At 28.5% G+C, this 27632-nt stretch overlaps 1 protein-coding gene across 1 annotated transcript; it reads left to right on the top strand.

Annotated features, from left to right (window-relative positions):
• Positions 1–359: 359 nt before the first annotated feature.
• FG386_000737 (polyketide synthase) lies at positions 360–27632 on the top strand (the record flags this gene model as incomplete). Its single annotated transcript, XM_067340081.1, has 3 exons — positions 360–10140; positions 10201–18917; positions 18939–27632. The coding sequence occupies 3 exons, from the start codon at positions 360–362 to the stop codon at positions 27630–27632; spliced, it is 27192 nt and encodes a 9063-aa protein (XP_067195889.1).

The raw sequence follows: 27632 nt of genomic DNA, 5'->3' as shown, positions 1-27632 counted from the left end.
AACAGTAATCCATATAAACAAACACAAAAATTGACTTATAATTTTTTTTATTTAAAATAGAGAAATTGAATCCTATTAAATTCACTAAAAAAAAATTATATTATACTATGACAGAATTAAAAATATTGTCGATAATAATTTTCTTTTATAATTTAATTTAGTTTAAACTTAAATAAAATGAATTACAAAAAATAACTTTTTTTTGTGTGTAATTTTATTATGCAATTGTGAATAATTTGTTCGAGTTTTTTAGTGCCGCAGTGTGAGGAATAGGTTATGGCATATTTGCAAAAGGTAACTTAAAGAAAAGTTAGTTTTTGTATCTTTTTTTCTAATTTCTTGTAAACAAAAACTTTAATATGCCAAAATCTAACAACTTTAACGATAGGATCATTAATCAAGTTGAGCATTTCTACAAGGAACATCCTGAAAAGAATGCATTTATTTGGTTAAATGATAAGGGAAACGAAGAGTCGATTATTACCTATAGAAGTTTATGGGACTCAGTTAGATTTATTTCTAACTTCTTAAAAAACGAACTTTCTCTAAGGAAAGGTGATCGAGTAATATTGTGTTATTCTCCTGGTTTGGATTTTATCTATTCCTTTTATGCTTGTCTTGCCAGTGGAGTTGTTGCAATACCTGTTTATCCAGCCGATCCAAATAACAAGTCCCAAGTAGAGCGATTAAGGAAAATTGTAGATATGAGTCAAACAACAATTTGTCTTACACATTCATCATACAATCGAATTATTTCACTGTTCAAACTTAAATATTTCAATGAACCACTTTGGAATGCAGTCAGTTGGTACTCAACTGACAAAATACTTAAAGATTGCTTCGATAAAAAAATTATTGATATAGAAGAAAATTACTTAGACTACAAAACTTCCGTTGGCCAAAATGACGAATTTAATGTTTTCATTGAATACATTAAACCCAATTGTGAACCATCTGAATGTGCATTCATTCAATTTACTTCTGGTTCAACAGGAAATCCAAAAGGTGTAATTGTAACACACGGCTCTTTATTCTATAATTCTGTTTTATGCATGAAATCATATAATTTTTCAGAATACAAGAAAATTCAAACCGAGGTTGATATTAACGAAAAATTTGATTATAACGACATAAACTCCGTGTTAAAAAATATTATAAATTCTAGAGATAAGTTTGTGAATAGATTTGGTCATAACTTAAGAGGAATGTCATGGTTACCAATGTATCATGATATGGGTCTCGTTGGGTTTATTGTTAGTACAGTAATAATAGGTTCGGAATCAATATTACTTTCACCTTTTTCGTTTATTAAAAAGCCTTCTCTTTGGTTAAAAGCAATCTCAAAGTACAAAGTAGCTGCCACAGCAGCACCAAACTTTGCGTTTGATTATGTATGTAGAAAAATAACAAATGACGAATTGAAAGAAATAGAAAAATATGGAGGGCTGAATTGTTTAAGACATGGTGGTATTTTGAGTGGAGCTGAGCCTATAAGGGCAGCAACTCTTGCAAGATTTTCTAAAAAATTTGCACAAGTTGGATTTTGTTCTTCTAGTTTTCTTCCTGCATATGGTATGGCAGAAAATACATTAATAATTTCCGGACTCAAAAAAATTAATATGTTGTTCCCAAGAATACTATCATTAAAAAGTAATTCATTGAAGCCTGGAAATAAAATATCAATAATTGACGAATCATTTTTGTGTTGTGAATGTAACGATTGTAAATTTTTAGAAAAATCAAATTTTAATGATTACAATAATGAAGTTGAAAAGAAATATATTGTGTCATGTGGTCATAAAATTACTACTGAGGATGATATTATCATTGTTTGTCCAGACAAAAAAAGCATTCTTGCAGAAAATCATGTGGGAGAAATATGGATTTCATCTAAAAGTAAAGGTGCAGGTTACTCTATTTCTGAAGAACTAACAAGAGAAATATTTTTTGCCGTTCCAAATAATTCTAAAAACAATAATACATATTTAAAAACTGGAGATCTTGGATTCATTAACAATGAACAAGTATTTGTTGTTGGAAGGCAAAAAGACTTGATAATAATAAGAGGTAAAAATTATTATCCTCAGGACATCGAAGAAATATTAGATACATCACATTCACTTTTAAGACCAGGATGCTCCGTTGCCTTTTCAATTGAAGTAGATGGAGAAGAGAATTTAGCTATCGCTGCAGAAATAAAAAGTGATTACGTTGAATTATCTGGGAGAAAAAGTATAAGACATCTTTTTGAAAATTTATTATACAAAAAAGAACTGACTCCTCCTGATGAAATAATTTCTTCTATTTCAAAGAATGTATTAAAAAATATTGGAATTAAACCAACAAGAATAATATTAGTTAAAGAGAAAAAAATGCCAAAAACATCTAGTGGAAAAGTTCAAAGATCAAAAACGAAAAAAATGATATTAGATGGAGAGTTAAACGATTTTATATTAATAGATAACATGAACTACGAAGAGCAAAAAACTCAAATTATGGAATTTAATTCAAATGATGATTCAGACTACTACTCTGTTTTTAGTGAAAATGAAATTCCAAATTTCACATTTGAAAAAATTAAATCAGTATTTGATTCAATTGTAGGCGAGAATAGCTTTCCTGAATTAGATGAGCCATTACTTTCTTCAGGAATTGAATCTGTGAAGGCAGTGGAAATAAGTGAAGCACTTTCAAGAGAATTTAATATGGAACTACCTGCATCATTAATATTTGATTACCCTACATTGCGTTTATTAATTGAACATATTGATCTTTTAAAAAATGGTAATGTCGCTGATTCATATAACATTTACTCAAAAATTAATACGAGTGAAAAAAATTCGGAAATATTCATTTCCTCATTAAATGCACATTTACCAGGTTTTATAAAAAACAATCCATTTAAAGAATTGTGGGAAAATATTGTGAATGGAAAAAATAAATTTTCTTCCATTCCACATGAAAGATGGAACACATTTTGTTTTCATGAACAAAAATCAATTTCTACCATACATAAAACTAGAAATTACTATACTGACGTTGGAGGGTTTTTAATAGGATCTGAATATTTTGATACAAATTCTATTAAAATTTCACAAAAAGAAATAGAATTTATGGATCCACAGCAAAGATTACTCCTTAGAAACTGCAAGAAAATTCTTGATAATACTAATATTTCTGACAATCATGTTGGTGTATATATTGGATGTTCCTCTCATGATTGGAGCCAATTAGTTTCAAATTCAGATAAGTCCTCGGTTTTTTCCGGAACAGGTGCATCACCATCAATATTAGCAAATAGAATTTCATTTTACAACAATTTAACTGGTCCTTCGGTAACAATTGATACTGCGTGCTCATCAAGTTTAGTTGCTCTCGATATTGCTATTAACCACATAGAACGAAATAATATTTCTACGGCAATTGTATCTGGAGTAAATCTCATTTTAAACCCCAACATTTATGTTACACTTTGTAAATCAAAAATGTTATCAAATTCTGGAAAATGTGCCCCTTTTGATGAAAATGCTAATGGATTTGTTAGAGGGGAGGGCTGTATTATGATATGTATTCAACAATCTTCAATTGCAAATAAAAAAATAGCGAAGATTCTTGCGACATCTGTAAATCAGGATGGTAAGACATCAACATTAACAGCACCAAAAAAATCGTCTCAGATATCTGTTATAAAAAATTGTCTCGATAATTCAAATTTATTCCCATCTGAAATAAATTATATTGAGTCACATGGAACGGGTACACCTTTGGGTGATCCCATTGAGGCAGGTGGTATATTAACACTATTTAGTCACAATAAAGATTCATTGATCAATAGAAAAGTCGTTGTAGGAGCTGTAAAATCTAACATTGGACATTTGGAAGGTGCTGCAGGATTAGCAGGGCTAATAAAAGTTTTACTAGTCATGTCTAAGAGATATTTTCCTGGAATTGGAAGTTTATATAACCTAAACACGCATATCAAAAAATTGACTGGAAATATAGATTCGAATAATGTTATTTTCCCAACTTCATCAAATGGTTCACATTTTAATGAGTTGGGAGTAACAGAAGATGTAAAACTTTGCTGCGGAATTTCATCATTTGGCTTCGGTGGAACCAATTCTCATGCTATCATTGAAGAAGGTCAAGATATAAATTACATTTGGGAAATAGAAAATAGAGAAAATTCATATCTTCAAGAAGGGAACTATTTCCCTTGGACACCAAGGTTCCATCCATTTATTTCAACTAAGGAAAGGGAGGATGAAGAATTTGTTTATTGTATTTCAAATATCAAATCTTTTAAATATATAGAAGGACACGTAATTGGTGAATTAATACTTTTTCCTGCATCTGGAATTCTTGAAATCATAACATCCATATGCAAAATGGCTTCTATTGATATTGCGATAGGCGATAATCCTGTTTACCTAACTGAAAAAAAAAATAATACAAGTCAGATATTGAATTTTTGTCCTAAAAATATTGAAGATTTAGATTTTGAGTCTAGAATTGGAATTATTAAATCATCACCAATAATTATTAAGAGGCTAGAGATTACCTCACCAATAATTATAGATAACCCTAATTATAATTCATTAAAGGGAAAAATTAACATAAATTCAGGAAATCTTTCAATTTATTCAGAAAAAAATATTCATTGTCAATGTAATGTAAATATCATTATAGATTTTGAGGACAGCCATAGAATTATTTCTGATAATTTGTATTCATTAAATCATATAAAAGAAGCATGTTCGGGAAAAATAATATATAAGGAAGAACTTTATAACTTGTTTGATAAATCAGGTTACAATTACTTAGGATTATATCAATCATTAGAGTATGTCTGTACCGGAGATAATATAGCGTATGGCAAAATTAACATTTCAAATATAGAAGAGAACATTCCATTTTATACATCACCCTGGATTCTTGACTCTGCATTTCAAGTAATGGGTGGGTTTTTAGTACTAAATAACAAAAAAGAAATTTTTATTCCATTAAGTATTGGTGAAGCAAGAATTAGTTGTGAAAATTCGTATCTAGAGCTTTATTCTATTGTAAAAATTATCGACAGGGATGAAAATAAAATCTATTGTGACGTTTCACTAGTTAATGAAAAGGGGAATATACTAATTGAAATACTAAATATGAATCTTGTAAAGACAGAAGATACCAAACTAAAAGTTGATAATGCAAATTCATTCAACAATAAAGGAATAAATGAAAATCAAGAATCAATTATTCATCCAGAAAGAAACACATTGTGTCAAAAACTGGATTGGAGACCAATAATTGCCTCCGAAATAGATGAGATAGAAAGGTATAAGGTTAAAAAATACGCTTTATTTACAAATGAAAAAAACTTTTCTTTTTTCAATAATGAGCTTAAAGAAACTGGTAATTCAGTATTTATTTCAAATAATGAACCTGTATTTGATCATGAAAATATTATATTTTGTGAGTGCGAAATTGAAGGGATTGAAGAAATAATTTCAAAAGTAAAGTATGACATATCTATTTATGTAATTACAAAAAACGCGATACCAATTGGAACGAGGAAAATAGAAAATATTCCAAATGAAAACATTTTCTGGGTTTATATTCACAAATTATGCTCCAAAAAAAATCTTCAAATAAATATTATTGATGTGGAATCATATGAAGACCTGAATTGTTTGATATCTTTTGGAATTTATAGTATTGAAAAAATAGTTTTAAGTAAATTGCCAATATACACGGAATTTAACCACATTGTTATAAGAAGATTTCAGTTGTTGGGTGAAAAGCCCACATATATTGGTTTTTCATTGCTTCAAATAGAAATCGACTCGCTTGGTGTTGAAGAATTTGAATACAAATTGGAAAGAAGAGGTGAGCTTAAAAATTTTAAAATCAGTTACAATGAAAAGCCAAGCCTTGACTCTTTGGGAAAGGATCAAGTAAAAGTACAAGTTAAAGCTGTCGGATTAAATTTTAGGGATGTATTAAATATTATGAATCTCTATCCTGGCGATCCTGGACAACCTGGAAGTGATTTTTCGGGTGTAATAATAGAAGTAGGAGAGAATGTAAATCATTTTGGTATTGGTGATAAAGTTTGGGGATTTGCAGAAGGTTCATTTAAAACTCAAATAATAACTTCAGCAAATCTAATTACTCACAAACCAGAATCCTTAACATTTGAAGAAGCTGCAGCACTACCTGTTATATTCTGTACAGTAGAAGCATCATTTAATGATATTTATAAAGTAAAAAAAAACGATTTCGTTCTTATTCACGCTGCAACTGGCGGAGTAGGTATTGCTGCTGTTCAATATTGTATTAATATAGGAGCTATTATATTTGCAACTTGCTCATCAAAGTCAAAGAGAGATTGGTTGAGTGGTGTAGGGGTACATTATGTGATGAGTTCCAGAGATTCGAATACTTTCATTGAAAAGTTCAATCAATACTTGAAAATTGCATCAAAAAAATACAATAGAGATCCAGAATTAGATGTTGTACTCAATTGCCTTTCTGGAGAGTTTATTCATGAATCATTTAAAAAATTGAAGAAAGGAGGCACATTTATTGAACTTGGAAAAAGAAACATTTTATCAGATTTAGAGGCAAATAAAATATATCCAGAAAAGGTGTACAAAAGATTAGAAATAGATAATTTAGTAAAAAATGAACCAAATTACATAAATGGCTTACTATCTAGATATCATTCAAAGGACAGATCTCAAAATAATCCCGTTTTGCCAGTTAAAACATTTAAGATGGAATCTTCTACTCTTAAGGCATTAAAGTATCTACAAAAGGCAGCACATATAGGAAAAATAGTTGTCGAATTACCACCACCCCATACAATAATGTTCGAGGCCTACAGAATTGATTTTGCTCAGTTTGAAAGAATATCACAATTCGCTATTCAGAAAATAAATAAATACAAGGCATGCGATATAATTGATAAACTTAATAGAAATTCTATAAATAAAAAATTAGGTGATGAAATTGGAGCTAAGTTTATCAGTGAAATAATTCAAACTGGGAACATCACTGGCCCATCAAAAATAATCTCAATGAACGAACATTTAACAAAAGAATTGTATATAAATTCTATTTCATTACCGGAAGAGGTAATAAGATATTCTATTGATCATGAAAGTATTTCAGAATTAAAAATATTACTTGTATCTTCAGCATTAACTGATTTGATTATAAATGAGTTAACTAACAGAATAAATTCTGCGAAAAATATAAAACTATTTATTTACGATAAAGAAAAGACAAAATCAAATCATAAAATTCGTAATTATTCTGTAGAATATATAGATAATATCTATAATATAAATAGAGAATTACTTGATTTTGTTATTATTGCTTCATCTATGTTATATGGAAAGTTAGAGTTAATTTCATTGCTGGAAAATGTTAAAATAATACTGAAGAGGCAAGGATTAATATTTCTTATTAATCCATTCGGTGAAGGACCGATATCGAATATAATTAGACAACAGTCATGTAGTTATATGTCAAAGATAATTGTTCCAGTAAATTTTGAATTTATAGAAAGGACGGAAAATTATATAAGCGAAGAATTTAAATTGTTAGCAAGTGATGAAAAAAAAACAGTTCAAATATTTTCTATTAATATTGATTACTGGGAAACTGAATTCATTAAACAAAATAAAATTGATATGAAAAGCTTCCAAGAAGATTATCATCTTATTATCTCTGATGGTAGGGACGAAATTTCACTTATTGGTGCAACTGAGATATTAAAACAAGCAGGTGCTAACAATGTTATATATATAACATTGGGGAATAAAATTGAAGCTTTAAACTTTAGATATGTTTTCCAAATTAAAAAAGAAGTTTTGTTTTCTAGTTTAAAGGAAATATTAATTAAACATAAAATTAACAAATTATCAGGAATAACATGTCTACCTTTTATTAAATTAAATAGTAAAGATATTTCGAAATTAATTTGGGATATTCATTGTATTTCACTCTGTTCAAGTACTAATCTGGAATATTTCCTTCTTTGTTCATCAAAAAATGAAAATGATATTATTTTAGAAACGATTTGCAACTATAGACAACAAATGGGCCTTCCAGGTCAACTTGCCATTTGGGATTATCTTACTGATGATTTATCTGCTATTAGTTATGGTTCATTTATTCAGGCATCTATTAGATTATCGATAATAAACAATATAACTTATATAAAAAAAAAATGTAAAAAGAATAATTTAACAGAAAGAAATAATGAAAAAAAAATATTAATTGATAATGATAAAATACTTGAAATAATCAAAGGTACAATATTGGAAACAACAGATATAGAAGTTAGTGATATTAATATTCCTCTTATTGATTTAGGATTAGATTCATTATCTGCAGTTGAAATTAGAAATGGCATTTCAAATAAGATCGGAATTAACTTGCCAATGACAACGCTTTTTGATTATCCCACTGTTAATTTACTAAAAGAGTTTATTTCTGAACAAGTGAGTATAAACGATGATATAAAAGTGAAAGTTAAAGATGTTGAACATGATAATTTTAACTTCATAATATCAAATAAAATACCTTCATTGAAGAAAGTTTTATTTGAAAAAAGGGATGCTAGATTAAATAATAAAGTTTGTAGGTTATCTATAACAGGAATAGGATGTAGATTACCAGGAGACTGTTATTCTCCAGATGATTTTTGGAATAGAACATTATCATTGATGAATACTTGGATAACTGAAGTTCCATTAAATAGATTTGATATTGATGAATTTTATATATCTAACAAAGAATTTAGAAATAATAAACACTCGACGAGAAATCTTTCTTATTCAAGGCACGGTTCATTTATTGAAAATGTTGATTTATTTGATAATGATTACTTTGGAATAACAACTTATGAATCTTTTTCTATGGATCCACAGCAAAGATTAGTTTTAGAGACAGCAGGTGATGCCCTTATTAGCTCAGGATTTGATCCTAAAGATATTTCAAAAAAAAATATAGGTGTTTTTGTTGGTTGTTGTGGAACAGATTGGAATTACCTCTCTACAAAGTTAAATATGAGTGCTACATCATTTACTGCGACTGGTGCTGCATCTTCAATTATTTCTAACAGACTTTCCTTTGTTTATGGTTTAAAAGGACCTTCTATTACTATTGACACGGCATGTTCGTCCTCTCTAGTTGCCATTGATATATCCAAAAAGGAAATCAGCACTGGAAACATTGACACAGCCATAGTTGCTGGTGTTCAATTACTCTTATCACCGCTTTATTATATTGTATTTTCAAAAGCAAATATGCTAAGCCCGACAGGAAAGTGTAGTACATTTGATAAATCAGCAGATGGCTTCGTTAGAGGTGAAGGCTGCGTTGTATTTATTTTAGAGAATGAAAAAAATTCACCAGCTAAAAGAGTATATGGAACAATTTGTGGAACTGCAGTTAATCAGGACGGGAAAAGTGCAAGTCTAACTGCACCAAATGGACCTTCTCAAAAGAAGGTAATCATTTCAGCAATTAAAGATGCTTTTATTTCTTCTGATGATATTTCATACATAGAAACACATGGTACAGGAACTCCATTAGGAGATCCAATAGAGTTTGGTGCAATTTCTCAAATTTTTGCTAATAAAAATACATTGTATCTCGGTGCACTAAAACCGAACATAGGCCATTTAGAAGGTGCATCAGGGGTTGCCGGATTATTAAAAGCTATTTTAATAGTTAACAAAAAGCAAATACCAGGGATTGCCTCTCTAAAAATTTTAAATGATGGTTTAAAATCATATAATTCAGTAAAAAATATAAAGCTACCAACAAAAAACATTGAGCTTGATTCTCGTGAAAGTATGATTGCAGGAGTTTCATCTTTTGGTTTTGGGGGAACAAATTCTCATATTATACTCAAATCTGGAGAGAAAATAAATAACTGGAACTTAGAGAGAGTAAGTTATAATAGAAAAATGTTTCCATGGATATCACCTGCTCATCCATTTATTGGTCCGAGAGTTTCTGGAATTCTGTCAAATATTAATCCATCGATGTTTGGACTTATAATTGATGATCCAAAACAAAGTTCAAATTTTACCGAACTGAAGGGTAATACTACAAGATATTGTAGAACAATTGGTAACTCATTCCACTCATATATTTCTGATCATAAAATTTGTGGAAAATTATTTTTCCCAGGTTCTGGTTTTATTGAGACTATTATTGGTGGAATATTGAACCATTCAATTCATAAGGGAATTAAGGTAAAAATGATTGAAATACATGATTTGAAATTTATCAGACCACTCATTTTTTCTGATAAATTTGAGTATAACAATAATGGATTATTTATTTGTGATGTTGTGGAATCAATTGAAAAAGATAATTTGTATAATTTAGTTATATCATCGTCTACAGAGGAGGAAACTGATGAAATAATTACTCACTCAACATCAAAAGTCAAAGTAACGGAAAATGATTTTGATTTTCAGCCAAAATCTAATATTTTCTCTAATTTTCAGAAATGCAGTTGCGAAGGAATAGATAAATTTTATTCCCTGTTGAATGAAACGGGGTATAATTATTCAACAGGGTATAGAACAATTAGGAAAATGTATTTAAATGATGAATGTGTGTATGGGATAATTGAAGTTGATCAAACAAATCATTTAAACAATTATTTCTATTTGCATCCTGCACTTTTGGATGGTTGTTTTCAATTGGTTGCAACATTGATAGATCCCTGTAATTTCAGTCCTTTCAAACCATATATACCAGTTGAAATTGAAAGTATTAAATTTATTCCAGAATACTATGACACAAAATTTTCATTCAATTATAATAATTCTCCAGCGGAGTTTAACATCATTAATTCAATAAACAGGCTCTTTGTTGCCATAGATAAAAAAAGCGTAGATATTAAATCAAAAGATGTGTCTGCAGATTTAAAAATTTTCATTGAGGATGAGAAGTTCGGAAAAGGATTAAAAAATATTATGGAAATAAAAAAACTAAAGTTAAAATTATTAGATAGGTTTAATGAGCCAAGAAAATTACATGTGAAGCAAAATTATTCATGGGTATCGAAATATAAAATATTGAATGACGAAAATTATGTATTCGATGAAAAAGAAGTAAAATTGTGTTTTATATCATCAAACAATGGAGAAGGAATATTTGAACCATTTGAATACTTTTATTCGAAAGATTTACCACAATTAATTGGGAAAAGAGTTTTCAATTCTAATACTGTACCTGTTTATTTTACTGATATAAATGAAAATAACTCTAACAGGGAACTATTGTCTATACAAAAGTTGCTACAAGAAATAGCTAAGATAAACAAAAAGGATATCAAGATAAATTTGATATTTGTAACAATTGGAGCTTATAGGTTCCATGGAAATTTAAATTTTTCACCACACTTCCACTCATCTATTCTTGGATATTTAAAATCAGCAATGAATGAATTCTACAATTTTGGAAACATTCAATTAATATTAATTGATTTCAACAGTAGGTTAAAACCAATTGTTAGAAACAACACAGTTCTTTATGAAAAAATAAAGTACATATATAATTGTGTAATTGAAAAAAAGTGGTTAGAACGAGAGTTTCAATTAATAGAAGACGATAACAAATATAAAATAGCAACAATTAAGGTGGAAAATGCCAAGCAGAGTTTCAATAATTATTTTGAATTGGGCCATATTAAAAGAGGTTCAATTTCAAATATTTCACGCAAGTTACAAAAAAATAGGTATCCACCTTCCACTGGAGAAATAGAAGTGAGAGTACGTTCTATTGGATTAAACTTTAGAGATGTATTAAATATTATGGGACTCTATCCAGGAGATCCGGGTGAACCTGGAAGTGATTTTTCTGGAACAATAGTCTCAGTAGGACCTAACGTAAGAGATTTTGAGGTTGGGGATGATGTTTTTGGAATTTCTCAAGGATGTATTGGAAGCTACCACACAACAAATGCTTTACTTGTTACAAAAAAACCACCTTTAATTACCTTTGAAGAAGCTGCTTCTATACCAACAGTTTTTTCAACGATTAAGGTATCTTTAGAAAAGTATTCTAAATTGAAAAAAGGTGATATTGTTTTAATTCACGCAGGATCTGGTGGAGTTGGATTAGCAGCAATTCAATACTGTTTAAGAATCGGTGCAGAGGTTATAGCAACTGTTGGAAATAAGACAAAAATGAACTATTTAAGATCACTAGGAGTTAAATACATTTCAAACAGCAGGAATTCAAATGATTTCTTCAAAGATATCAGTTGTTTTATTAAAAAACTTGATGTAGATGGTTTAGATGTTGTTATAAACAGTCTCATAGGTAAATTTATCCCAGTTTCTATGAATTTTTTGAAAAAAAACGGCGTTTTTATTGAACTTGGGAAAAGAGAATTGTTGTCACAGGATCAAGTGATGGAAATAAGAAATGATATAAGATATTACCCAATAGGAATTGATAACATGATTAAAAATGATTTAATTTGGTTCCAAAAAACAATTCAAGAAATTAGTAAGGAGGTATTTGAGGGAAAAATAGTCCCAATTCCAACTCAAACTTTTAGTATGCAAGATGAAACAGGAATATTAGATGCATTTAGGCATTTGCAACATGCACAACACATTGGAAAGGTTGTTTTATCTAACCCAAGTACATTAAAATCATCAATCAATGATACATTCATAATAACTGGTGGATTGGGCTCTCTTGGATTGTTGGTAGCAAACTGGTTAATTGAAGAAGGTATAAAAAATATTATTCTAGTTTCAAGAAGCTCCAAAAAAAGCAATCCTATGTTAGATAAATTAACTTCAATAAAAGAAAAAAAAGAAATTAACTTAGAAATAATAGAGTGCGATATCTCTGACTTAAACTTTGTATGTGATATGTTTAATAAACTGGAAGATCGTCAAATTTATGGAATAATACATGCTGCTGGTATTCTTTCAGATGGTGGCATAATTTCTCAAACAGAAGAAACATTGATAAGTGTTTTCAAGCCAAAGGTAATTGGTGCTTGGAACCTTCACTTATCATCTATTTCAAAACTGAAAAATATTCCTATTTTTGTAGGATTCTCTTCAATATCAACGTTATTCGGAAATATAAGACAAACAAATTACTCTGCTGCAAATGGAAGTATTGATTACTTGGCAGAATTACGTTCTGATATTGGTCTCAAATCATTTACAATTCAGTGGGGACCTTGGGAAAACCAAGGAATGGCAAAAAATAATGTTAACAACAAAATACTAGAATCTATGGGTTTATACTCAATTTCAATAGACCTCGGTTTGGTTTCTATTGGTGGAATTATTTCTCAGTATTTAAACGATAATATTTCTAAATTTATTGTTCAGCCTGTAGATCTATCTCTCGTAAAAAATAATCCATTTACACAGGTTTTTAGTGATGTTAATTGCGATAAATCAAAAATGGAAACTAAAAAAGATATACTATTATTAGAGAAGGATCAAATATTTAATTATGTAAATGAAAATATTAAAAAAACTATTTCAGAGGCACTAGGACGCGATTTGGATTCTATGGATCCTGACTTTCCATTAAGCGATATGGGAGTTGATTCATTAACTGCAGTTGAATTAAGAAATACATTAGCCTCCAAATTTGAAATAAACCTTTCACCAACAATAATTATAGATTACCCTACAATAAATGAGCTCAGTTCGTTCATTGAAAGAATGATTCTTGACAATATTGAAAATATAAATGAAGTAAAAGATCCCATAGAAAAAATCGCACCTGATAACAGTAACAAAGATATATTTGTTATTGGATTAGGAATTAGAGTTCCAGGTAATGCAAGTTCAATAAATAAGTTTTGGAGTAATATGATAAATATGGTGAATTGTATTGGTGAAATGCCTTATCAAAGGTGGGATGTTGACAGAATGTTTGGTAACACTGAAGACAACAGACCAAATTATTACACAAGAAAGGGTGGTTTTATTTCCACAGCAGACATTTTTAATTATTCCAAATATAACATTTCAAGGGAAGAAGCTGTTTATATGGATCCCAATCAGAGGTTAGCTCTTGAAACATGTTACTCTGCATTAGCTGATGCAGATATTGACACTAAAAGTATAATTAATACAAATGTTGGAATATTTGCAGGTATGTGTAATGATGATTGGACACTTCTGTCTTCAAAAAGGGACTTTTTCAATGTTTTTTCCGGCACAGGCAGTGCAAAGTCAATAATATCAAATAGAATTTCATTTGTTTTGGGAATTAAGGGACCCTCAGTGACAATTGATGCAGCATGTGCATCATCTTTAATCGCAATTGACAGAGCAGTAAAATCAATATCCACAGGTGAAACTACAATTGCAATAGGATTAGGGGTTCAACTAAACCTATATTATAACAACTTTATAGTATTTTCAAAATCCAAGATGCTTTCATATAATTCTATCTGTAGGAGTTTTGATAATGATGCAGATGGATTCGTCAGAGGAGAAGGTTGTGGAGCTGTAGTTCTATCATCAAACAACATTGATGAAAAAAAATGTTGGGGAAAGATATTAGGCTCTTCAACAAATCATAGTGGCAAATCAATATCTTTAACTGCACCAAATGGTGTCGCCCAACAAAAGGTCCTTCTTGATTCTTTAAGTTCTGCAAGAAAGAACTCAGGGAATAACTCTTTGAAACCAGCATATATTGAATGCCATGGAACAGGTACATTGCTTGGCGATGCAGTAGAATTTGCAGCAATTAAAGAAGTGTACAAAAGGGAATTTGAAAAAAGAAATAATGATGATATACTCATTTTAAGCACAGTAAAACCACAAATTGGTCATTTAGAAGGTGCTGCTGGAGTTGTTGGTTTTATTAGACTGTTGACTATTTTATCCTTTGGTGCAGTACCTTCTTTAATGAATTTCAGAAATATAAACTCTCATATAGAAACAGATAACTTTAATTTTACTTTTCCTCAAAATTCAACTTGGAAAATAAGGAAAGGTAATTTAATAGGTGGAGTATCTTCTTTTGGATTTGGTGGTTCAAATTGTCATATTATTGTTAAAGGTTTCGAGAAAAGAAATCCATTGAAAGATGAAACAAATGAGAAAGTAGTTTTTATGTTCACTGGACAGGCCTCTCAATATGAAAATATGGGAAAGGACCTTTATTTCAACAATGAAGTTTTTAGGGAGTGTATAGACCTTTGTTCGAATTTAACTAGTAAATATCTAGAAATTCCACTGAAAGATTTCGTTTTTGGAAATTCAAATAGAGAAAAAATAAATGTTGAAATTTATGAGCAACTTGCAATAGTTTCAATCGAATATGGAATTGCAATGTTATTAAAAAGTGAGGGAATAAAACCAGATATATTATTTGGTCATTCAATTGGTGAATATTCAGTGGCTGTTATTGGAGAAATAATGACAATCGAAATGGCCCTCGAAATAATATACTATAGGGGACTATTGATATCAAAACAAGAAAACAATGGAACAATGGTCGCAGTAAGACGCACATATGAGGAAGTAAATTCTAAAATATTAGAATTTGAACAAAAACTATCTAAAGAAGAAACTTTAAAAGTAGATGTGGGAGTAATAAACGGACCAAGGAACTGTGTAATAAGTGGGGAAAAGTCACAAGTTGAGAAAATTTTAAATTTATTAGATTCTAAAAATTCTTGTAAAGTCCTCCCTGTATCTCAAGGATTCCATTCAAGATTACTACTTGAAACAAGTAAAAGATTAGAAAAAATGTTTATTGATAAATCATTCAGTAAGAAAAACGATAATATTGTAATCTTTTCATGTATTTTAGGATCAGAGGTTAATGACGAATTTTCAAATATTGAATATTGGTCTAAACAGATAATAAAAACAGTTAAATTCTACCCAATGATATTAAATTTAGAGAACTACCTTATTGAGAATAATATTAAAATAAAAAGCATAATAGAGGTTGGACCAACTCCATTACTTGTACCTTTAGTAAAATCATCTTCGAAATCAATTATTAAGGCTGCTGATTTCACTTATCTAATGGACAAAACTCAAAAAATAAATGTTGATGAAGTTATTTATAAATTGAAAAGGAAAATTTGTAAGGATCAACATTCTTTTAAACAAGAAAAATCATTAGAACTTTTGAGAAGTGACTTACATTTTCCATGGAGTGAAATGATGCATCCATTTTTATTAAAGAGAGTAACTTCACCACTTTTAGAGGAAATTAAAGGTAAAACAAAAGAATTTTGTTATATAACACCTCAAACAGATAACATTACTCAATTTTTTGAAGGGTATTTAAGAAATGGCTTGAATATTATGCCTGAAATGGCACTATTTGAGGTTATATTTGCTGCAGTAGATGACATAATTCATCAATTAAGAATGAATTCAAGAGATAAAAATATGAAAAAGTGTAAAAATGATAAATTTCAACTTAGAGAAATCAAAATATTTTCTCCATGGGAATTCTCAGAATACACTACTGAAATAGAAAGAAGTATGTTGAAAACAACTATTGATATACATAGAAGAGTTAAAATATCATCATACAAAAACGAGAGTAGCAAAGGGATTAAAAACAATGAAAATATTCATCTTATTGCAGATATTAATTTTGAAGAAATAATTGAGTTAGAAAATACGAATCCAGTTATATTAAACTGGGAAACAGATGATAATAATATATTTTTTTTATCAGGAAACGATATTTATGATAAACTAAAATTAATGAATTATAATATTGATGATTCTTATAAATCAATAAAAAAGATAAAGTTGTTTGATAATAACTCTTTATCGATTCTAAATTTAAGTATTTCTGCATTTCCTATTGATATTGAGCCCTCTGGTAATAATATGGGTCTATTTTATTCAATTGATAGATATATGAAAATTCATCCAAAAATACTTGAGTCTTGTATTCATTCAATTGTATTAACAGCGGAATTTAAAAAAATCATTGATTGTAATTCAATTTATATACCAACAGAAATTGAATTTATTAATATTTCAGAATTCAATTATACAGATAAAATACTAATGTATTTAGTGGTTGATAGTAACAAAAAAGATTACATCTCCGCAAATGCTTTATTTTATACTTGTAATGACTTAAAAAATTCGATAATTGAGATTAGAAATATGTGCTTAAAGAAAGCTAGTAAAATAGAAAATATTTCATCTCAATTAAGTATTTATGAAAATAACATCATGCTTCAAGAAAATTGGAAGTTTAATGTAAGCAATGGAAAAAATGAAAGATATGATAAAGTATTAGTTTTCCTTGCAACGGAAATTTATAATAGACTAATTAATATCTATCCAGAGGTTTATTTGATATCAAGTATATCGGAGTTAAAAACATATATATTTAGCTTATCAAATTTGAATATATTAATAATAAATCATTTTTCATCAAATAGTTGCCTGGACAACAAAACAGAAATAGACAAAATAGACTCAATTAACGGCATCATTTCTTCCGAAACAAAAATTAAAAATTCCAATTCAATTACATGGTGGGTATTTACATCGGATGCAATAAATTTTAAAAATCAAAATTTTAAAATAAAAATACGCTTTATTTGGGATTATTTGAAGAGTTTAAGAGAAAAATGTGGAAATGACATTTATCTAACTGACCTGGATGATATAAAATATATTGATTTTATATTAGATAACCAAAGAGAGAATGAATGTTGTTTTAGGAATGGAAGGCTTTATTGCAGTGATTTAATTATAAATAAAATAGATAATTATGATATTGTTGACTTAAGAAATAATAAATATGATATCAATTTATGTAGTGCTGTTTTTGTGGTCATTGATTACATTTTTAATCAACACTCATATCATTGTGGCAGAATAATTCATTCAGAACAAAAATCTAGTATTTTGGGTTTATATGTTCTCTTACCTAATTCAAATATTAATTTTGGTAACAAGTTATTCATTGGAGATATTGTTTTAATAGAACTTGAAAAATTGTTTATTATAGATGTCAACAAAATAAATTATGGTTTGAGTTTCAATGATATAATTTATCTACCGATAATTCAACACTCTATTGAAAACATCCCGTTGAAAATATACAATAAAATAGTCATTCAGATAGGTCAGGTTGTGAACCGAAATATTGCGGAAAATTTGTGCTTTGGTATGGCTACTAATATTTTAAACATAAAATTACCAAGCAAACAAGTAGAGATTTTTGTTATTGGAAACATGGAAAAAAATATCTTGAATTTGGTTTCATCTCTTGGCTGTAAGCTTTCTCTTCATGAATCATTGGTTCCAGATTGTTTGATTGAAATAGGTAGTTGTGGAACTAATATAATAAATAGTAAATTTGATATCCCGAGATATAAAATTTACTCCGATGAACAAAGTCTAGATTATAAAAGTATGTGGAAACAAGAATATTTTAAAAGAAATCATAATAATGAACTCAATCTCGAATTTGTAACGCCGGATGTTAATAAAGGCATCCAAAAAATGATTTTCAGAAGATTAGGCACAATAATATTTACAGGTAAATTTGATTTAAGAATTATTCCTGTTATTAATTGCCTAATTTCAATTGGATTCAGAAATCTTGTTTTAATTCGTTATGTTGGTGATCAAGAAGTTCCCTTGGAACTTCTTGAAATTAAAGCGAACATTAAAATTTATGATTATTACTCACACGATAAGGCATCACTACTAAATTGTATTGAAAGAATTTTACTCGAACACAATGATTCTGAAATAAAAGGTTACATTCATTTAGATGATTCCAAATATGAAGAGTCAAAAAAATATACATCTAAAAGAGTAATTGTTTGGAATATGAACGAAATAATGTCTTACTTAGGCATAAATCTAACATTTTTCATTTTATTTTTATTTTCAGTAAGTTTTATTCAAGTAAAGGGTGAGAATTGCTATTCTAGGATAATATTTGAAAAGTTGACATTTTTGAGGGAGTCTTTAAATTTACCTTCATTGACAGTATCCTTCATTGAAGACAGTTTTTATACATGGATTAAAAACGATTGCTTTGTTCTTAGTGGTTTCATGAAGGATAAACTAACAACGTACAAATTTCTTAATGATTTGGTTAACCTAAAGTGGAAAGGTTCAATAATGAATATTAATATTGATAAGGGTGTATTGATGATAAGAGATAAAAAAGAAAAATGCCAACCTGATAGGGATTTTGTTTGCAAAATAAAAAATTTTATAGCTCAAACAAAAGATAAGAAAAACAAAAAGCAAACTATTATAAATAAAATATCCCCCGATAAAAGAAGAGAATGGATTCAGGGAATAATTATCAATTCAATAGATTCATTTCTCCCTACTAAAGTAGATTATTCTTTAGATGATTCTCTATTTGATATTGGAATAACCTCTTTGACTGCAATTGAAATTTTGAATAAAATATCACTCGAAATAGATGAAGAAATACCAAAAACTATGATATTTGATTGCAGTTCGGTGAATTCAATGGTAGATTATTTATATGAAACGTTTTCTTTCAACGAAAATTCTAAGATTGAGGTTGAATTCAATGATGAAAAAGATATTGAAAGAGAGAAATATTTTTTTAAGCTAGAAAAATATTTCAAAAATATAGGGTTTAATAATAACATTCCCGAGTGTGACACTAAATCTATTGATTCACAAAGAATCTGTATAGTTGGGCTTGATGGTAATTTTCCGATGTCAAACAACTCAATAGGTATTTTCTGGAACCTTCTTGAGAGGAATATTGACTTCATCATTGAATCACCTTGGCACAGATTCAGTTGGGATAATTCATTTAATGAAAACGAGGCCTTACCCGGAAAGAGTTATTGTAATAAAGGAGCATTTATAGAAAACATACATTTGTTTGATAATTCTCTCTTTAAGATTAACGAATATGAAATTTTTCAAATGGATCCTCAACAGAGATTAATGATTGAGGTTTGTTACAATGCGCTTCATATTGCAGGTTTTAAGAATAAAAATTACTCGTCTAATTTCAATTTTGGTGTTTTTATTGGTTGTAGTTCGAGTGACTGGATATATAAACTATCTGATTTGGATTCTATAAATGCATATACTGGAACTGGGCAGTCCTCATCAATTATTTCTAATAGAATTTCTTATTTGTTTGGTTTCACAGGTCCATCTTTAACTATAGATACTGCATGCTCTTCCTCGCTTGTAGCTTTAAATATTGCAATACAAAATATTAAAAAGAATGAATGTTCGGGTGCTATTGTTGGAGGAACACAAGTAATATTAGATAAGACAGCTTTTGTTATTTTTTCAAAATCAATGATGCTTTCAAAGGATGGAAGGTGCAAATCATTTGATTCATCTGCAGATGGTTTTGGAATTGGAGAAGGAGTTGCAGCAATTGTGATACTTCCACAAGGAGAATGCTTAACGCAAAAAAAAAGGATTCTTGGATATGTTTCCGGCTCTGCAGTAAATCAAGATGGAAGATCGATATCTCTTACTGCACCAAGCAGAATTTCTCAAAAAAAATGCATAATAAACGCACTCACAAGCCAAGAAAACATCTGTCCAGCTTTAGTTTCAATTATAGAAGCACATGGTACTGGAACACTGATTGGGGATTCAATAGAGGCATCTGCTTTATACGATTCATATTGTTCTGTTAGTCGGAAGTGTCCTTTATTCGTAAGTAGTGGAAAATCCTATTTTGGACACCCATTTGCAGCCTCTGGAATTATTGGTTTGATTAAACTTTTATTAAGTTTGCACAGATCCATTGTTATTGGGAACAATAATTTAAAAAAACTAAACCCAGAAATTAATTATGAAAATAATAAAATTCAGTTCCCAATGGAGAATACCAAGATAAACGCAGATTACGATATTTTATATGGTGGAGTCTCTTCTTTTGGTTTTGGAGGTACCAACTCGCACACAATAATTGGTGTTGAAAAGAATAATTTAGATATTATAAAATATATTTACAACAATCAATACAAGAATTTTAGAAGGAAGCCTTACTATTGGAATAATTTCTTGATTATAAATAGGAACGATGTCGTATTAAACAACGTATTTATAAAGCTTTCTAATGGAGAAGTTCAAAAAATTAATTATTCGATTATAGTTAATGAAATGGACACAACTATCAATAGTATATCAAAAAAGTTTACCTCAATTGCGAACGAATTAGAAATTAATACTGGAATGGGAGTTGAAATATCTGAAATTAATTATTACAATAAAACTAATGAATATGATTACTGCTTAATTTTATCAAAAACAGAGAAAATTAACAACAAATATTATTTTTCAATATGGTCTGTTGAGAAAAACCAACTAAATAATAAAGAAATATACCTTGGGTTTTCTATTCCTGGTGTTAAACTCATTTCAGATTGTACAATTAAATGCATTAAAATAAATAATGAATTGAGAAATGAAACGTTTAAATGCTTTAATTCTACTATTAATGACATACCAATCAATTGTAAATATCAAAAAAATAATATTATCATTGAAAAATTCGCTGTTGAACTTTCTAGTAATGTTGAGGAGCAAATATTCAATAAGGCTAAAGAAACTATCGACAACTATAAATATAAAATAAATAACATAAGATCTTTCATAAACGACTTCAGATTTTTAAACACTAATAATGCTGAAATTGTTTTACTTTTAAATAAGGATAGCATTGATTATCAACACTCAGCCTTATTTTTATTTAAATATTCACAAGAATTCTGCGATGAGGAGTTTTATGGTATAAGAGACACTTGGAAAGTAGTTATATCAATAAATTATGCTGTGATAAATTTGAATATTTTATCTAATCTATATCCTTTATTGTGTGAGAATTATAGTTCTTACATTGAAGAATTAATTAAATATTCTAAAAATCAAGGAAAAATTATAGATAATAAAGTAGGAGTTTTACTTCAATCTGTCTGTCCATTTAACACAAAAAAAGGAATATTATTTGGTTTTTCTGGAAAAGTGATCTCAATACCATATGAGAGTAGTAACTTAAGTATCGGAGATGCTGTTTGTGGTGTATCAAATGATTTATCCCGAACATTCATTAAAACCAATGAATTTTCATTGAATAATAAACCTTTAAATATTTCTTACGAAGAAGCATCCTTAATTACAGTATCTAAACCTATTTTAACAAGTGTTATCGATATACTATCTAATTCATCACTTAATGATTATATTATAGTCAACTTGAAATTAAGTGGTTCGCTCCTTGGAATTATATACTATTTACTTGAATTAAAAACAAAAATTATAGTTTTAGTGAAAGAAGATAAGATTAAAGAGGATTTGATTCATGTTGGTATAAAGAATGTTTTAAAAATTGATGGGGAAAAGGAGTTTCATGAAAAAATGAAGAACCTTACTAAAAGTGATAATTTTATTATTGAAGCAATTATCAGTGATAACAGCTGCCAATTTATATCATCTAATCATCTCAAATTTGGAGGTGTTTTAATATTTATCGAACATTTTTACTCAAATGCATATAAAGAAATAAGAAGTGATATAGTTTATCATGAATTGTCTATATTTGATATACTATCAAATGAAAAAAAATATTCGGAAGACATCGTTGATACTTTTGGAATTCATACATACATTACACCTTTTACCATAAAAAAAATAAATTATAATAGATTACATATAGCAAAAAATAATATTGACACCTGCGGAGAAGTTGTATTTACAATTAATTCACTGGAGGATTATAATATCATTTCTATAGTCAATCAAACAAAAATATTAACAAACGAAAAAGAAAAAACCTTAACAGTAAAACAAGACTTGATCAATTTTATATTTGACTACATTTGTAAAATAAAAGTAGATGCAATCATTATTAAATATAATTGTTGTTCAGTAGAGGAAGCATGGAAAATACATGAAATTACTACATTTTTTCAACTAAGAGATTTGATATTTGTATTTAGTAATAAAGAAAATTGTAGTGAATTTGTTAGAATTCTTGAGAATAGAAGATATAATGGACAATTATCAAACTTTGAAATAAAAACAAAACATTTTGACGATCTAATATTTTTAAAAAACCGTTCATTATGTTCAATTAATAGAAAACTCGATTTTCATGAGAAAATTTTTTTTGAAGGGAGAACAAATCAAAGTGAAGAACATTTTATTAAAAAAGAGCTTTCTAAAAAGATAAAAGAAATTGTTTTTAATTTCATCAATGATGAAATTAAAAGTTCTGTCGCTGAAGACATTCTTCTCAAAACTCCAATTCGAGATCTTGGCATAAATTCACTTGGAATCACAGAAATGAGAAACATTTTGTCAAAAGAATTCGGAATTGAAATATCGATTTCCACTTTTTTTGATTACCCAACAATTAATGAACTCGTGAATTATTTTATCGAATCAAATATTCAAAATGTGTGCGATATAAATAAGTTGAAAACCAATAATTTGACACTGAATATACATGCAAGGGAAGAATATGCAATAGTTGGAGCAAGTTGCAAATTACCTAATGGAGTAAATTCACTTTCTTCTTTCTGGAAGTCGTTAATTTTGGGTAGATGCGGTGTCAACATTATCCCATATTCAAGATGGGACAGTGATAAGTTAACAAAAAGTATAACAAAAAATATATCAACTATTCTTGGATCAGAACTATTCAATAATGATAAATTTGGAATTTCTGTCGCAGAATCGCGTATAATTGATCCTCAACAAAGACACTTATTAGAATCAGTTTCAGAAGCATTGAAAATGAGTGGTTATTCCACTGAATCAATAAAAAATACAAATACAGGTGTTTTTGTTGGGTTTTGTAACATCGATTGGTCCTTACATCTGCTTAATAACAAAACAAGTAATTCAGTATTTTTAGGAACCGGAACTGCAGGATCAATAGTGTCAAATAGAGTATCCTTTATTTTTGGTCTTAAAGGACCATCAATTACAATTGACACTGCATGTTCATCATCTTTAGTTGCATTGGATTCAGCATGCAATTACATTTCTATGGGAATTTGTAATATGGGAATTGTTTCTGGAACTCAAGTCATTACAACTCCCAATTTATTTTATGTTTTTAGCAAAGCAAATATGTTGAGCCCAGATGGAATATGCAAGAGCTTCGACGAATCTGCAGATGGGTTTGGTAGAGGAGAGGGAATCGCAACAGTAATTATAAAGCGAGTAAATCAAATTGATCATAATAACAAGAGGGTATTTGGAATAATAAGAGGGACAGCAGTAAATCAAGATGGGAGGACAGCCTCTCTCACATCTCCAAGTAGTTTATCACAAATTTCAGTTATCGAAAATGCACTAAAAAAATCAGAAATTAAAATTGAGGATATTTCAATGATTGAATCGCACGGAACCGGAACAAAACTTGGTGACCCAATAGAATTTGAGTCAATAAAATCTGTTTACAAGTACTCACGAAATAAATTAGTTATTGGTGCACTCAAATCAAATATCGGTCACTTGGAGGCAACTGCAGGAATTGCAGGATTAATAAAACTACTACTATCATTAAGAAACGGCGTTTCACCTCCTAATTTACATCTTAATGAATTGAATAAATACATTAGTTTAGATGATACAAATATTACATTTCCAAAAAAAGAGACTTCACTTACAATTTCTTCAACTCAATCTTATATAGGTGGCGTTTCATCTTTTGGTTTTGGTGGAACCAATTCACATGCAATAATAGAGGTCAGCAAAAGAATTCCATTAGTAATTTCTGGAACCATATTTATAATTTACTCTGAAAACTATCATGATTTTAATATTAACAAAATAAAACTTCTAAAAACTGAAACTTTAAGTTTAATCAAAAACAAACCAGTATTTAAGTTTTATTATGAATATTGTATTAACTTGATAGATAAATTAACAGGAATTTGCATTTCACTTATTAATGAAAATTATTTTGTAGCAAATAGAAATCAAGATTCCAAAGACATTTGTGAGATTAATTTGTTTCTATTTGCATTTTACTACTCTACATACTACTTGTTTATTACAGAAGGAATATATCCTGACGGAATTATTGGAAAAGGAATTGGTTCAGTTATGATAGATTTAATTATTGGAAAAGAGACAATAGAAAGCTCTGTATTAAAAATTCATGAATTTAAACAAGAAGAAATTATTGAAAAATTCTCTGGAGGTGTCAGGATTTACAGTGAAACTGAAATGATTGATTCCATTGTAAATATTGATAATATAAATATTAATTCGTCAAGGGCAATAATATTAAATCCATTCAATATAAATAAAAATTGTCTAAAAAAAATAGAAGATAAAACGTTAATGGTTCTTAAAAACGAAAATTCTTTTATTGATTTCTTTGAAAATATCATTGATATTTACAGGAGAATTAGCAAATTTTCAAATCCAGAAAAATATCCACTAAGGACTTTTGAACACCCCTTAAAATTGGAAAATAGAACTTCAGAATATGATATTCAAGTTGCCAAAATATTATTTAATAGATATTCTGATGAAAATCAAGGCAAAATTCAATTTAATAATTCATCATTAATCGTTGTTTCACTTATTTTAGAGTTACTACTCAGCGAAGTAACTGAAAAATCTGAACATATAATCGAATTTTCAATTGAATCACAAGAGGGTATTATTGGATTAACTAATTTGCTTATTAATAGTGAAAAAAAGCTCAATTTAAAACTAAATTCTAGGGATAACAATCATTCAATTTATTTATTAAATGGGCTTAAAATCGCTTCACTATTTGTCATTAAGTCTGAAAAAGAAAAATTTAAGGATAATTACATTTATGGATCTAGTTTTTCTCAAAATACAAATGTATTTAAAAACACAAATATTCCAAAAGAAATAAAAAAATTAATATATTCAACTAAATATGATGATCTTTGTCTTAGAATGAGATTTAAAGTTCCAAAATATGAATTTGGATTCGAGTCTAGTTTATCAATCCATCCATGTATTCTTCTTTTGGTAATACACTCTTCAAAATTATTAGGAGAAAATAGTGGAATGGAAAACCTAACTATTGAAAAAATTAAAAAAATTGTCTTTTCAGAATCATTTGATCTTGAGAAAATAAATTGCAATTCTAGATATTCTGTTGAATTGGATTGCAAACTTGAGTGTGAAAGTGAAATAAATACAAAGATATGGTTAATAGACGATTTTGGAATTGAAAAAAGTCTATTAATATTAAAATTAAGTGTTCTAGTTGTTCCTTTTAAAAAAAATAAGAGTGAACTTGTTTCTGTGGGTAAAACCTGGAAAACTATTTGGAAAAAAAGCGATTTAATATTATTGGATGAGAATTCAAAAAAGGATAAATTATTATATATTAACTTCAATATGGATGATGAAGATTACATTTTAAAAATGTTAAGTAATGGAAATAGATTTAATATAATAAAATACAGTGATTACACTGAAATAGATTTAAATTCTAAAATTGAAGGAATTGTATTTAATATATGCACTAAAAACTTTTACAATTTAGACATAGTTTTAGATAATAATATGTTTAAATTATCTGAAAATATTGAAATATCATGTAATAGACTAATACAAAATTTATTAAAAAATAAAAAAAATGACAAGGTACTTGATATTTACTTTTTAATAGGTAATTCAGTATTTATTGATAAGAATTTCAAAATTCAGCCATATACCTCTTGGGTATGGGGATTTACGAGGTCAGCGAGAATAGAATTATTTTCTAGGGCTAACATTTATTTGATTGACTTCGATTATTCACTATTTTATTGTAACGAAAATGGTGATGAATTTATTAAAATTAAACAATCAGAAATAGTACAAAAAATAATTTCCAATAAAGAGTTATCAAAGAAATCTGGTGAATTTGAATTTGTCGTACGTGATAATAATATATATACTCCAAAGTTGTCACACCAAGAAATAAAAAGCAACGAAATAACAGTGAATAAAGACATTTCAGAAACATGTCATATTATTACAGGTGGTTTAGGTGCATTAGGTATGGTTTTAACAAAATGGTTGATAGAAGATATGAAAATTGATAAAGTATTTCTTTTAAGTAGGGACCCAGAAAGTTCAATTCTAAATTCAAGTAAGTGGAATGAATTGTGTGAAGAAACCAAAAGAAAGATATCGATAGAAAGATGTGATGTTTCTATTGAAAGTCAAGTTAGGAACTCAATAAACAAATTATATGAAGAATATCAAAGTATTGGAGTGATACATATGGCAGGAACACTAATTGATTCCAATATTCAAAATACAACTGATGATTCAATAAGGAAAGTGAATTCAGCAAAAATAAGTGGACTAGTAAACTTACATAACTCATTAATAGGCAAAAATTGTACTTATTTCATTGGATTTTCTTCAATTAGTGCACTTACGGGGAACATTGGTCAGACAATTTATTCCGGAGCCAATTCAACAATGGACTCAATCATTGAGTATAGAAGAAGTATTGGATATCCAGGTATTAGCTTACAATGGGGACCATGGGGAGAACAAGGAATGGCACATTTAAATAATAAATTGATAAGCCACTTAAATAAGATAGGTCTTTCATTGGTTTCTACAGATAATACTTTACAGTGA

Source organism: Cryptosporidium ryanae (genome assembly GCF_009792415.1).
Source record: "Cryptosporidium ryanae isolate 45019 chromosome Unknown contig_17, whole genome shotgun sequence".
Taxonomy (NCBI): Eukaryota; Apicomplexa; class Conoidasida; order Eucoccidiorida; family Cryptosporidiidae; genus Cryptosporidium; species Cryptosporidium ryanae.
Note: the sequence above shows the minus strand (reverse complement) of the source record. Positions and strands in the feature narration are given on the sequence as shown.